We start from the raw sequence: 13,381 nt of genomic DNA, 5'->3' as shown, positions 1-13,381 counted from the left end.
ACGGGGCAGAGAGGGAGGGCTGAGGGGCCGCTGCCCCACAAGGTGATAGGTCAGGGCCGACCCTCACTCTTTCCCAACCACCACTCTGCAAGCACATCCGAATCTGTGCAGAATTCCTGTGGTTCCTGATAGGTCCAAGGCACCATCGATGGGGTCTTTCCCAAAAGGGAAGAATGAACCTATGTGATTTGAGATGGTGAATAAAAGAAATGATTCCCAACACTTTTGGGGGCCATGGCTGGGGTCCCCCTTTCACTGGCTGGTAGACCCTTGCAACCTCATCTCACCCCTCTGAGTCAACTGAGGATAACAAAAGTAACCACTACACCTCCCAAGGCTGTTGTGAACATATAAGATAATCCAAGCATGATGCATAATATACAGGACCAAGTTGAAAAAAGGGCAACGATGCTGACATTTTTGAGCATGTTATTTACATATTAACTATAGTTTAAATACAATATTTTATATGTATTATCTCATTTAATTTTCCTTGTGACCCTACGAAGTAAGTCCTTCTCTTATGCCCATTATACAGATGAGAAAACGAAGGTACAGAGAGAAATCATTTGTTCAGAGTCTTATAGTCAGAAAGCAGTGCAGAGCCAGAATTCAAAAGCAGGAGGTGCTGACACAAAAGCCCACACTTTTGATGATATTATTATTCTGTTATTATTAGCTCCTTGTGCCATGTGTCTGGGCCACCCCCACCTGTGTGTGCAATGAATGGGTGGGGGTCAGGGGAAGCTCACTCAACCCCTGTGCATGGGGTGTTCTGGGGATACTGAGCCACACTGGGTACCTGGTGAAATCCTCGAATCTCTGGAAGGCAACCATGGCCCCCATCCGCTGGGACTTGGGGGAGAAGCCACTGTCCATGAAGAGCTCCTTGCTGTGCCTCAGCAGTTCCGGGTTGGTGATGCTGATGGGCACGGCCATCCTGCAGAGGGGTGGGAAGTAGGGGGTGAGGCAGCCACCCGTGGATCTAGCCCCAAGAGCTGTTCCTGCCCTGGAAGCTTCGGTGAGCCAGCGCCACATTAGAGCCTTCTGAAAGAGGGGGGCTTAGAATCGGGGTGGAAGGGATGGGGTAGAGCGACAGGGGTTGGGGAGTCTCATCTGATTCCTCAGGACCTGGTATAGAGCAAGAGCTCCACATGTGAATGAATAAATGACTGAATGGTACGTGCATGCATGCAAGTCCAGTTCCAACATGGTCGCCTGATAAATCCATAGTAGTGAACTCAGCCACAGAGTAAGAATGCACTCAGCGCCGATTTCTCCTGGAGAGCCCCAGCCCCCGGCGGCTGGTGAAGGGCCAGCCTTGGTTCTGAAAGACATTCCAGGCCTCTGCTCCCCTAACCCCTCCCCTCCATCAAACCCGCCCTACGGACAGGGCCAGAAACCAAAACTGACCCCCAAGCCAGCAGCCCATTGGAGTTTAGGTGGCCACTGCCCCCAGGACTGTCTGCACACCAGGAGCAAATCCAAATGGGCCCCCGGGTAGTTAGGATGGGGCCCTGGAATCAAGCAAAGGAGGGGCTGCTCATCAGATGGGGGCAGAAAAGAGTCAACAGAGCAGGCCTGAGGTTGCTCTCCTGAAAAAGAGACCTACTTGCAAGGCTGGCCCTTGGCTGGCATCCAGGAACTCGGGGTTGCCCCCATTCCCTAAATGATGCGGGAAGCTCACTGTGCCCACGTTGTTTGTACAGTGTGGTTTATGCTGTTTTCCTTCTGGACACCAGCTACTTTTCTGGAACTAGGACAACAGCCCCTCAGGCATGGCTGTGTTCTTGAGTTCCCCCGCTCTGGCCATGCTCTGCGCCCCTTGGGCCTGGACCTAAGTCCTGCTGGCGTCTCGCCTGACCTCCCCTCTGGCCTCACGACCCAATTCACAATGTGCCTGGCTCTACAGACACAGGTGTGGAGGGTCCAGCCAGGCCTTGCTGGGCGGTGAGACCTCACCCCTCATGACCTTCCCAGAGGCCTGCAAGAGCAGAGCTGTGTTGGCAGTTGAGGCCACAGGTCCCAAGTAAGCTCCTGGCCCTCCCAGCCGACAGCAATGGCAAGGGCCTGAGACAGTCAGGGAAGCCCTCTAGGGTCCTCAACGTCTCCCTGGCTGATAATAACACCCTGTGTCTATACTGAGGGTCACAACCAATAACCTGGACACCCGTGTAGGTTCTTCCAAGAAACAAGGCGTGAGTGACCCCCGGCCTTCAGAGGGCGGCCCCCCTTTCCTAACGGGGTTGAACTGCTGTGACAATGAAATCCAAAGGGAAAGAATTCCTCCTCAGGCGCAGACAAGTTCAAAAGTTCTTACACCACCCCTCCCACAGACCCCCAAAATGATTCCAGGCCCCCGAAGAGTCAGTCTCCTTTTCTCTCAATTAGGCAAATGTCACAATTTTTTTTTTTTTGGTGGCGGGGGAATAAGTCTGAATGAAATAGAGTGTGGAAGCACTCAGCATAGGGCCTGACACACGTCATGCCATCGGACAGTAATAACAGTATCGGTCATGATCTTCAAAGGGACCCTTAATATTCATCAACTTTCTGCATGCCAGGCACAGTCCTAAATGCTGTCTTTGCCTTATTTCATTTACTTTTCATCATGGTCTTGGACAACTCTGTCCAACAGAACTTTCTGCAGTACCGGAATGTTCTAGAACATTCTGCAGTGACAGAATGTTCTAGAACATCACAACGTCCAACATGGCAGCCACAAGCCACATGTGAGCTTGTGGCTAGTGCACACTTTAAATGCAGCTGGTATGACCGAGGAACTGAATTTTTAATTTAATTTTAATGCATTTTAACTTCGATATCCCACAGGTGGGCAGTGGCTACCGGAGGTTAGCACTGGGCTATCTCCATTTTACAGACGAGAGAACAAAGATGGGGGGAGACGCCAGGGTGGGGAAGTGGTGAGCCTGACGTCTTCCCAGCAGTTCCCAGACATCCTTGCTGGGTCCCTCCAGAAACACGGCTACAGTGGTCAGGGAGAAAAGAGGCATAAGCTGGCCCCCCAGGTGGGTACCACTCTGTACCGGTTTGGGTGCGAGGAGGGCAGCATGAACTGGAATTCCACCACGCAGGTGCTGTCCGGGAGCTGCCGGTGCTGCAGGCTGGTTAACTCATAGGCGATGTAGCCCCTCCGCACATAAACCTAATGAAACAGAAGCACAGCTGACGGAGTGCCCTCAACACCTGAGAAAACTCAGGCTGAAGGGTCCCAGAAACGATCTTGAAATATGATCCCTAAAGTGGTAGCTAACAGCATATTTGCTCACTCTTCAGGATGCTACTTTCTCTGCAAAGGACCAGATAGTAAATATTTCAAGCTTTTGTGGAATATATCTTTATCACAGCTACTCAATTCTGCTGTTGTAGGGACGTCCCTGGTGGTCCAGTGGTCAAGACTCCATGCTTCCACTACAGGGGGCACACGTTCGTGCCACTGACAATACGTAAATGAGTGGGCGTGGCTGTGTTCCAATAAAACTTTATTTACAAAACCAGGCAGTGGGCCAGATGTGGCCCACGGACTATAGTTTGCTGACTCCTGCTCTAGAGTAACACTGTCCAACAGAAATATAACACAGGCCACGTAGGCAATTTTAAATCAATTTCAGATTTTCCAGTTGATACTTAAAAAAAGGCAACAGGTTAAATATAATTTTAATAATATATTTCATGTCATCCCCAATACCTAAAACATTATCATTTCAACATGTAATCAATTTAAAAAAATTAAGATATTTTAAATTCTTTCTCCATACTGAGTCTCTGGAAGCCAGTGTGTATCTTACACTTCAAGCACAGCTCAATCAGACTGGCCACACTGCAAGTGCTCAAAAGCCATGCGTGGCCAGTGGCTGCCATATAGGACCACACAGTTCTAGAGTCTAAGCATTGGGAATTTTTTTAATTGAATAGGGAAGCCAGGGACTGTGCAGCAAAAGTTAACACAGCAGGCCTAATTGCTGTCCTTTGAAAGGCCTGCTTGCAAGGCTGGCCTTTTGCTAGCACCTAAGAACTCAGATTTAGGGAGGATTCCCACCATTCCCAGATAAGAACGGTTGATGTTGCCTAAACTATGCAAACAGTATGATTTATGTTGAACATGTGTTTTCTTCCTGGGAGTTTAGAATTTTGGTATGTGTCAGGCAGAGAGTGCCTATGTGACCAGCCCCCAATAAAACTGTGGGTGCTAAGTCTCTAATGAGCTTCTGTGGTAGACAACTTTTACATGTGTTGCCATAATTTGTCAAGGAATTAAAAGTCCCTGGAGGACCACTGGAAGCTTGCGTGTGGTATCCTCTGGCCTTCACCCCATGAGCCCTTGCCCTCTGCTGACTGTGCTTTGTATCCTTTTGCTGTAATAAATCACAAATGTGAGCACATCTATATGCTGAGTCCTGGGAGTCTTCCTAGAGAATCAGTGACCCTGGGCGTGGTCTGGGAGCACCAGACACATTTTAAGCAGGGACAAAACTCTACACAACTCAAGAGGCCAAGTGAAAACCTTATGTTTACAATGCTCATCTCAAGTCACGAAGAAAAGGTTGGATTCTATTCAATAAAACTGCCCAACAAAGTGATGGAACGTGTAAAGAAAGCATCCTAGAAAAATCACTAACAGAAATAAATGGGATTCAGCACTTTATTAAGTGGGGAAGGTGGGCTGCTGCTTTCTATCTGACTTAGGATCCCTAGACTTAGGACCCCCTAAATAGGACAGGTGTTTGGATGATGGGTGACGATGGTGATCAATACTCACATCTGATGCTTACTCATCCTGTGAGGTCAGCATTATTATCCCTATCTAAAGTGCAAGAATCTAAGAGTCCAGAGAAGGAAAGCAACTTGCCAGAGGTCACACAGCTTGGACCTCTGCATATGCCGCTGACTGGAATCTCTCTGCTTCTCCCTCCCGCCAATTCCTACTTGCTCTTCAGACGCTTTCATGTCACTTTCTCATCAAAGTCTGAGTCAAACCTCCTGGTAAGGTTAAGTACTGCTGTGCAATTCTCATCACGGCCTGCATTTTCACTTTGTGGCCCTATCACATGTATAATTAAAGAAATACTGAGTGTGTGTCTCTCCCCAGCCAGAGAAGCTCCACTAAGGCAGAGGCTATGGTTATTCTCCAATGTATCCCCAGCAACTGGAATACAGTAGGTCTCAATAATTACTGGTGAAAATTGAAGACAGGGGGAAAACACTTGGTAGCTACTTAAGAGTTGTATTAGGTCTCACTGCTGCGAACAAAGAGTGGGGCCTGGAGGGGTTCTTGGAGTTGAAACCAGGGGAGGGGTAAAAACTGCAGGCCCAGAGACAGTGGCTGTAACATGCTTACAAGCCCAAAATGGTCTCCATGGAGACCCAGTCAACCTTCTGGTATCAGGATGGGTGACCCATGGGGTCTAAAAGATGGCAGAAGAGTGGGGACCACAGGGGACTGAGACTTCAAGTTCAGAGGGTAAAGAAATGAGGAGAAATCACCAGGGGAAGACAGTCAAGTTGAAAACACCCATCATCTCATAACTCCTTGAAAGGATTCTGAAAGAGCAGATGAAACGTCGTGATGTCCTGAAATTAACCGAACACCTCTCAGCCCCTGAATTCAGGACGACCAGAGCGGGAACAGACAACCTGGCTCTAATCCAGGTTTCGCCACTGCTCATGTTCATCTCTGCCTGACACACAGGGAGGTCACCTTAAGCTGTCACCTAGGCTCCTTCCGGCTCTCACAGTTCCAAGTGGAAAAGTCTTTCAAAGGCATCTAAGGCAGGTGAGTCGGAAAGTTTGGATGAAGTGCCTCAGACTTGGCCCTTGGGGGTTCATGTTTAACTGTACCTGGTCCGGAGGAGGCTGGAATGGCACACAAGATAGCAGGGGTTACCAGCAAGGACTCTGGACTAAGACAGACCTAATGTGAATCCTGGTTTTGCTACTTCCTAGCTGTGTGACGTTGAGCAGGTTGCTTCACCTCTCTGAGCCTCCGTTCCCTTCTCCGTGAGACAGGTGTAAGTAACAGGACCTACCTTGTAGAGAGAATGATAAGATCACGTTTGCCAGGCACGTGGCCCAGGGTCAGGCGTGTGGCAGGTGGGCAGTGGATGTTAGGACCAGCATGGTTAGTACTGGTGCTGTTACGGGGGCCTCTCTCCTACTTACCTCCAAGGATGCCATGCAGACGACTTTGTTAGCATGATAGAAGAAAGTGGGCAGGACGTCAAATATGGTCGTTTCTGAGAGTATTAATTTCTACAGGAAATGGAAAGGGGAAAAAGAAGGAAACGGGAATGTTAACAAGTTCTAACCAGCAGTCAGGTAAGCAGGAGGGATGGGGGCAGGGAAGGAGGCTGGTCGTGTTGTTATCACGAAACGTTGCCCATTTCCCAGGCCCACGAGATCCGAACATGGAGGCAGCTCTGGGGTGACTGCTCCCAGGGCTCCCAGCTCCAGATGTGGAGGGGGTGCCTGGAAGCCTGTGAATGAGGCAGGTTTAGGGGGTGGGGGAGCCCTGGGAAGATGAAGCCATGACCCAACCATGTGAGTGCTCCCAGCTTCCAATAAGTTCCATCACACATGAATTTTTAACATCACACCTCCTGGGAGAGCCTTGCTGCCTGAGGCTCTGTCCATCCTGCAGGACTCAACCTCTCCCAAGCCTCCCCTGGGCAGCCCTGGCCACACTGGACTAAACCACTGGAGTTGGCAACTGTGCCCTGCACCCGAGTGCCAGCCCATCGAGGGAAGGGGGAGCCCACTTGCCCACCCCCAGGCCCCACCTGGGTCACGGCGTGTGCTCTGTGCCAAGTGGATGGATGGAGATGGCCTCACCTTGAGGTTTTCCGGGCAGAACTGGTGGCCATACATGTCAATGGCAGACAGGAAAATGGACTCCACCTGGTTGTGCCTCAGCTCATAGGAAGGGAGGTGGGAGGCAATCAGGACCTGCAGGGGGAGGGGACAGAGGGGCTGGGGTGAGCCATCCTCATGGGGAGGAGCCAAGGGGCGGGTCCTGCAGCAGAGGGGACATGCACGGTGGGGGCCGCGTGTGGGGAAGGACGGCACCCTACGACCTCATGCACAGTGGGGACCACGGCTGGCGACCCTACCTGCCTGGCTCTGAGGGCCACCTTGCAGTGCTTGCTTTTGCTCAGCTGAGTGAGCTCGCTGAGGATGGAGGTCAGCTCATCTGACAGGGAAGGGTCTGGGCCACAGAGCTCATCCTTTGGGGGAGAGAAACAAAATCCAAATGGCTCTCTGTTCTACCAGAAGGAAACAGGCCAGCACTCACCCTTGGCCAGGGGGGTAGGGGTGTGGCTGCCCCCGCAAACCTGCACAGCATGATACACATACCCTTAGCCACTCTCCACCAAGTACCTCCCTATTCATTCACTCTCCCATTCATCCACCCCAAAACATGCCCTAAATTCCTGGCATGAAGAAAAAGACAACAAAGTCTCTGCCTGCATCACTATTAATGGCCAGCACTTATCAGGTACTTACTATGGCCAGACAAGCAGCTAGACCCTTTCCACTCATTTCCTCAAATGCCCCCAACCCACTGACAAGTTACTATATGATTCCCATTTAACAGATGAGGAAACTGAGGCTCAGAGAGGCAACGTGCCTTGCCCCAAAGCTACCAAGCACATGCAAGGCAGAGCCAGATTTGAACCCAGGGCTCTCCTGTCCCTATGGCCTCTCCCTCTTTCCTCTAAACATTGTTGCCTGACTTATGGAGCTCAGTTTCAGAGAAGAGGGATGAGGGGAAATAGAGGCAGGTATGAACAAAGAGTAAGGGCCACATGGGAGGCTTTGGTGAGGGTGTGTAAGCTACCCTCCAGGAGCCCTGGTGTGAGGGGAGCATCTAGGGCCTGGAGAGGTCAAGGGAGGCTTCCTGCAAGAGAGAAGATCTAGAGGTGGAACTTGCAGAAGAGGGAGGGATGAGGGTTCCTATGTGCATCCCTCCTCTCTGCTTCTGAACAAGGGACCTTTCTGCTGGAGACCAGGGCCGCATGCGACTGGTCTCTGCAACTCCTCTTACGCCCTAAATGCAAGAAGGGCTTGGTAACGGCTCAGAGCTTATACTCCCTCAATACCCACAAAGACAGAACAATGAATGCTGGGAATCTGAATGCCTGGGCATCACACCCCCCTTCCTTGCACCAGGCCGTTCTCCAAGTGGCCACCAGATGGTGGGGCCAGGGGTCATTCTTTTCCGCATCTGCTTCTGCATTTTCCTAATTAGAATGAGCCCACACTGTTTTCACAATCAGAAAAAAATTTTTTTTAACATATTAATATTTCACACTTGTACACAGACACATAGCATGTCAGTGGTGAAGAAATCTCGTGGGAAATTATTCTAAACTTTCTCTCCCTCCCAAATTCTGATTTGCTTTATCAAGTGGCGGTGGCATTAGTCTCCATCATTCCACCAGCCTGTGGCTCCAAGGACAGCACAGAACACAGGCGCCGTCCAACAACCAGGCTAGTGGTTTTCTAAGAGAGGAAAGGCTCAGCAGTTCCCTGTGGCCTAGTGGTTAGGATTCCGGGCTTTCACTGCCATGGCCTGGGTTCAATCCCTGGTTGGGAAAGATCCTGCAAGCCGTGTGGCATGGCCAAAGGTAGAAATAAAAAATAAATAAGAGAGGAAAGACTCAAGACAAGTTCTATGTGAAAAATTTTTAAATCTGGCCACCACACTCTACACACAAAAGTCTAAAATACTCTCTCTCTTTCTTGTTAACTTTTGTGAAGGGGTCCCATGGCGTATATTTTAGTTCACAGCATCATGTTTTGTTTTTTTTGTTTTGTCACTAGCAAAGTCCTATGACCACTGAATTGACATTCAGAAATGAGGTTCCCTGTAAAGACTCCAAAAAATTTCATTTCCAAGTAATCACTCAATTAACAAGTCTTTGCTCAAAATCTCCAAAGCATCAAATACCGTCAAATGCAAAGAACTCACCATTTTCTAGCAAATGGAAACAAGAGAGCCGGAAGAATAATGAATCTCACATATAACCCCCAAACCACACCTGCTACAACATTTTTAGCCTCCTTCACCAAGAAGCCCCTGGCAGTGCCCTAGTTCTCTGATCTGGGGGCCATTCCACCAGGCCATCCTCTTCCCCAGGCCATCCTCTGGTGAACATTATTTTTAAGAACTTCGTGCCCAAAAGAGAGTTATTATGTACACAAAGAAGAGCAAACAGCAGAATAACCCACAGACCCAAGCCCTGGCCTATGAACAAATGGTGAGTGGACTGTAATAAATTATAGGCATCCTTTGTTTTACAGACGCTCACACTTAAAAAGACTCCATCCAAAGGAGGTACTTTGAGAAAAGGGTTATATTATTTTAGCAATGAAATTCCCCCCAAGACTACATATGTCCTCGGTCATAAGTTCCCAAGCCTGGCTGCATGTTGCAATCACTTGGGGAGCCTTCCTCCCAAATTTAATTTTTTTTTAAAATTTTATTTATTTTTGGCTGCATTGGGTCTTCATTGCTGCGCGCGGGCTTTCTCTAGTTGCAGCGAGTGGGGGCTACTCTTTGTTGCGGTGCGTGGGCTTCTCACTGCGGTGGCTTCTCTTGTCGTGGAGCACGGGCTCTAGGCGCGCAGGCTTCAGTAGTTATGGCATGCAGACTCAGTAGTCGTGGCGTGCAGGCTTCAGTAGTTGTGGCGCATGGGCTTAGTTGCTCCGTGGCATGTTGGGATCTTCCTGGACCAGGGAATGAACCTGTGTCCCCTGCATTGGCAGGAGGATTCTTAAACCCTGCGCCACCAGGGAAGTCCCCCAAATTTAATTTTGAAGAACTTCAAAACTACAGGAGATCAGTACATCGCAAATTATCCAGATTCAGCAATCGCTAAACTTTCACATCTGCTTTTCTAGTAAGCATACATGCATGTCTGTATCCACAAACACACTCTCTCACTCTTTTCTCTTTCTGTCTTTCAGTTGCAGACACCATGCTCCTTCCTACTACTTCAGAATGTACCTCCTTGAGAAAAAAGATCTTTCCCCAGCTAACTGTAGAAGTGTTAAAACACCCCCAAAATTGAACACTAAACCAATATTATTATCTAATATACAGTCCCCGTTTAAACTTCCCATTGGAGAAGCTTTCAGAAAGTACTAATGCCTGGGCCCCACCCACAGAAACCCTGAGTTAATGGACCAAGGGTGGGGCCTGGGCATCTGTATTTTTTAAAAGCTCCCCCACCCCCACCCCAGGTGGTTCTCAAGTACAGCCAGGATTAAGAGAATCTCATGCTTCACTAGGAGATTTTTAAATGATTCTTTACAAAAATATCAATATTTATGAATCCATCTTGTTAGGGTGTTAACTGCCCTATAAGCCCAGGCCCAAATCTGGCCCACTGCCCAGTTTTGTAAATAAAGTTTTATTGGCACACAGCCACACTCATTTATTCACATATTGTCTATGGCCACTTTCACGCTACAATGGCAGGGCTGAGTAGTTTCAACATAGGCTGCATGGCCAAAGCCTGAAATATTTACTCTCTGGCCCCTTACAGAAAAAAAATCTGCCGACCCCTTCCTGCTATAAGCCAAGCCCAAGTCTCTGCTACTATCTGCTGATCCTGCATTTTCCAAGTCACGTCAAGGAAAAAAAATCTTTAGCTATAAAGGATTGCTAATTATTACCCGGTAGGAGGAGAAATAAGAACAAAAACATTCCATGCTTCACCAAGAAGGTAAAATGAAAGCCCTACCAGAAGACTCGGAATCCAATATCCCTTGACTAATCATAGTTCATGACTCCGGAGCCATGCTGTGGGTTCAGATCCCAGCTCTGCACTTATAAGCTGGGTACCCTTGGGAAAGTGATTTCACCTCTCTGTGCTCTGTCAAAGGAGGATGAGAACGGTACCAACCTCCTAGGGCTGCTGTGGGAATTAAACAAGTTAGTATTTGTAAAGCATGTCAGGAGTGCCTGGCACACAGTAGGTGCTTTGTGGGTTAGTCATGATCTTCCCCAGGGGTCAACAAATCCTACCTACTGCCTAGTTTTATAAGCAAAGTTTTATTGGGACACAGCCATGCCCATTTGCTTACACTGTGTCACAGTAGCATTGAGAGGTCAGGACAGAGACCATATGCTGGGCTAAATCTAATATATTTACTCTCTGGCCCTTTCCAGAAAAAGTCGGTGGAGCCCTGAGCTACCCCCACTCCGGGTAAAGGGCGACTTTTCTTGCTTACGATCAACATGATCACCAGCTGGTTCTTCTTGGCCACCTGCGCATGGGAGAAGATGCAGTCCAACACCTGGGACATGTCTGGTTTCAGCTGCTCCCTGAGGTTTATCACACACTTGTCGTAGTGGGCTGCAGGGAGACAAAAGGCCACGTGGGGTAAGGCTCGGGGCCCCTCCTGCCCCCGTGGGCTTGTCACCAATGCCTGCGGTGGCGACTCTTGCCTTGTTGGAAATGGTGCTCAACCAGTAAATATCTTCGCAGGAGATCCAACACCACCGCCTTCATGTAGCCCCGGGTCCCACTGCGGTATCTGGGGAGGAAGGGAAGGCTGCCTTAGTGATCAACTCTACTTCCTGGGGTGCCGGAGTTATCCACAGCCAGGACTTTTATGATTTGAAAAAGGAGAAAACACTAATAAAGAAACTGGAGGCTGCTCCCTCTAATCTTTAGGCCTGGGAGGGATGTGTGAGTTAGTTCATTTGTGCTAATAACTCCGCAGGCCAGAGAGAGCAATGACTTGCCCAAGGTCACACATCCAACTGAGAGGCCAAGCCTGAGCCTTTGGATGATGCCTGCCCATCCCCAGAGAGAAGGAAAAACACTTACAGAGTTGGAATGCTGAAAGGGGTCAGCCTTGCATGCATGGTTGAAAAGCAAAAATTTTCAATTAACCACTCAATGTATAAAGACAGATTGGAAAACAAAACAACTGGAAAACAAAACAAAACCAAATCTGAAGGACATTTACCAAAAGATCCCTGTGTAAATTTCACTTCCCTTTTAAAACCAAATGGTAACCTGGATGTTCCTTAAACCATTTCCTCTTCTAAACTATTTCAGAACACAGGGAATAGAGTTTTTAAGAGAATGTGATGCTGAGTTTTAGGGAAGCTGAAAGCAGCTTCACCCCAGCATCACCAAATGGCAACAAAAGAGCGTAAGAACCTAAAGTACTCTTTTATTCAGATGTGATTTTAAAAACACACACGAACACAACACAAGACAGAGCTTTGAGATTTATATTTAACACACAAAAAACCTGCTATGGAATTTGATTCGTTTATCATTTGTTCATTTCTTCTAGGCATTTCCATTGCTGAAGGATGGGTTAGCGTTAGCGGTCAAAGTGTTCCGGGGAAGGGATTCCCCTCCTAGCCCTCAGCTGTGACTCTCACTTTGTGGGGAATCCGAACTCAAATCTCCTTCCTCAGCTGCAATCCTATATTGTTAGTATGAGTCCTCATGAGCCAGGGAGCACCCTGAAAAGGAGGGCATTTTCCTATAGTCCTATATCCTCTGTACCTCTGATAGTTTCTGGCACATGGCGAATATGTGCTGAATTAATTCGCTGAAGTCTGAGAATGTTTGGATTCTGTCCTTATAGGCAAAGCTTTCTTGCTGGGTAGAGTTTTCATGCAAAAGGGCAGTTCTTTTTATCGTCAGAATAGTTCTCCCTGCTCAAGAACTACTTAAGATAAGATACAAATTCTTCGCCAACTCCTCCTTTGCAAGGATCCCCCAAAACCGCAAGGATAATCTGTATAATCCTTTACAGCCTATAAAGCCATCTCATCCCACTGTCTCATAATCAAAGCTACCACAAGGACTCACTATGTGTCAGCACTTTATAAAAATCAATCTGCTCAAAGCTCAAAATGACTTACGGTGTGTGAAGTGTTTTTATCCCCATTTTACAGACTGGCAAACTGAGATTCACGGAAGTAAAGGGTGTTGCTTTGTTCTGCTGTTAGGAAGGGCTGTGCTGGGGCTGTAACTGGGGTATCAGACCCCAGGCACTGTCTCTCAATTTGAGCCTGCCCTTAAGATAGCACCACCCTGGGGCAATACATGGATAACTGAGTGTGATAACCACACCCCAAGGAGGGCCCAGGACTCACTTCTGGACCAGCTGCACAATGCTCTGGGTATTCATGAAGAAGACCTCCCGATCGGCCTTCCGCTGCAGGGTGGCCGCATGGCAGTCCAGGATGGTGGCTATCTGCATGGGAAAACAGGACAGGTCTGGCCACTCAAACCACACAATCTGGTTGCCACGCAGAAGTCACCAGAAGGACCCACCACAGGCTCCCATTGAGATCCCATTCAAAAATTAAAATTCCAGCCCCAAA

General features: G+C 48.5%; 1 protein-coding gene across 1 annotated transcript in view; it reads right to left on the bottom strand.

Moving 5' to 3' along the window:
• ACACB (acetyl-CoA carboxylase beta) overlaps positions 1–13,381 on the bottom strand; it is a 145,597-nt gene that overhangs the window by 33,643 nt on the left and 98,573 nt on the right. The window contains 9 exon segments of the mRNA XM_007180091.2: positions 803–940; positions 3,048–3,166; positions 6,181–6,270; positions 6,850–6,963; positions 7,128–7,241; positions 11,257–11,381; positions 11,474–11,562; positions 11,859–11,885; positions 13,151–13,251. Of these exon segments, the coding sequence (XP_007180153.2) occupies positions 803–940; positions 3,048–3,166; positions 6,181–6,270; positions 6,850–6,963; positions 7,128–7,241; positions 11,257–11,381; positions 11,474–11,562; positions 11,859–11,885; positions 13,151–13,251 (917 nt within the window).

The sequence above is a fragment of the Balaenoptera acutorostrata genome, chromosome 13 (genome assembly GCF_949987535.1).
Source record: "Balaenoptera acutorostrata chromosome 13, mBalAcu1.1, whole genome shotgun sequence".
Taxonomy (NCBI): Eukaryota; Metazoa; Chordata; class Mammalia; order Artiodactyla; family Balaenopteridae; genus Balaenoptera; species Balaenoptera acutorostrata.
This window is presented reverse-complemented; position numbering and strand designations above follow the sequence as displayed.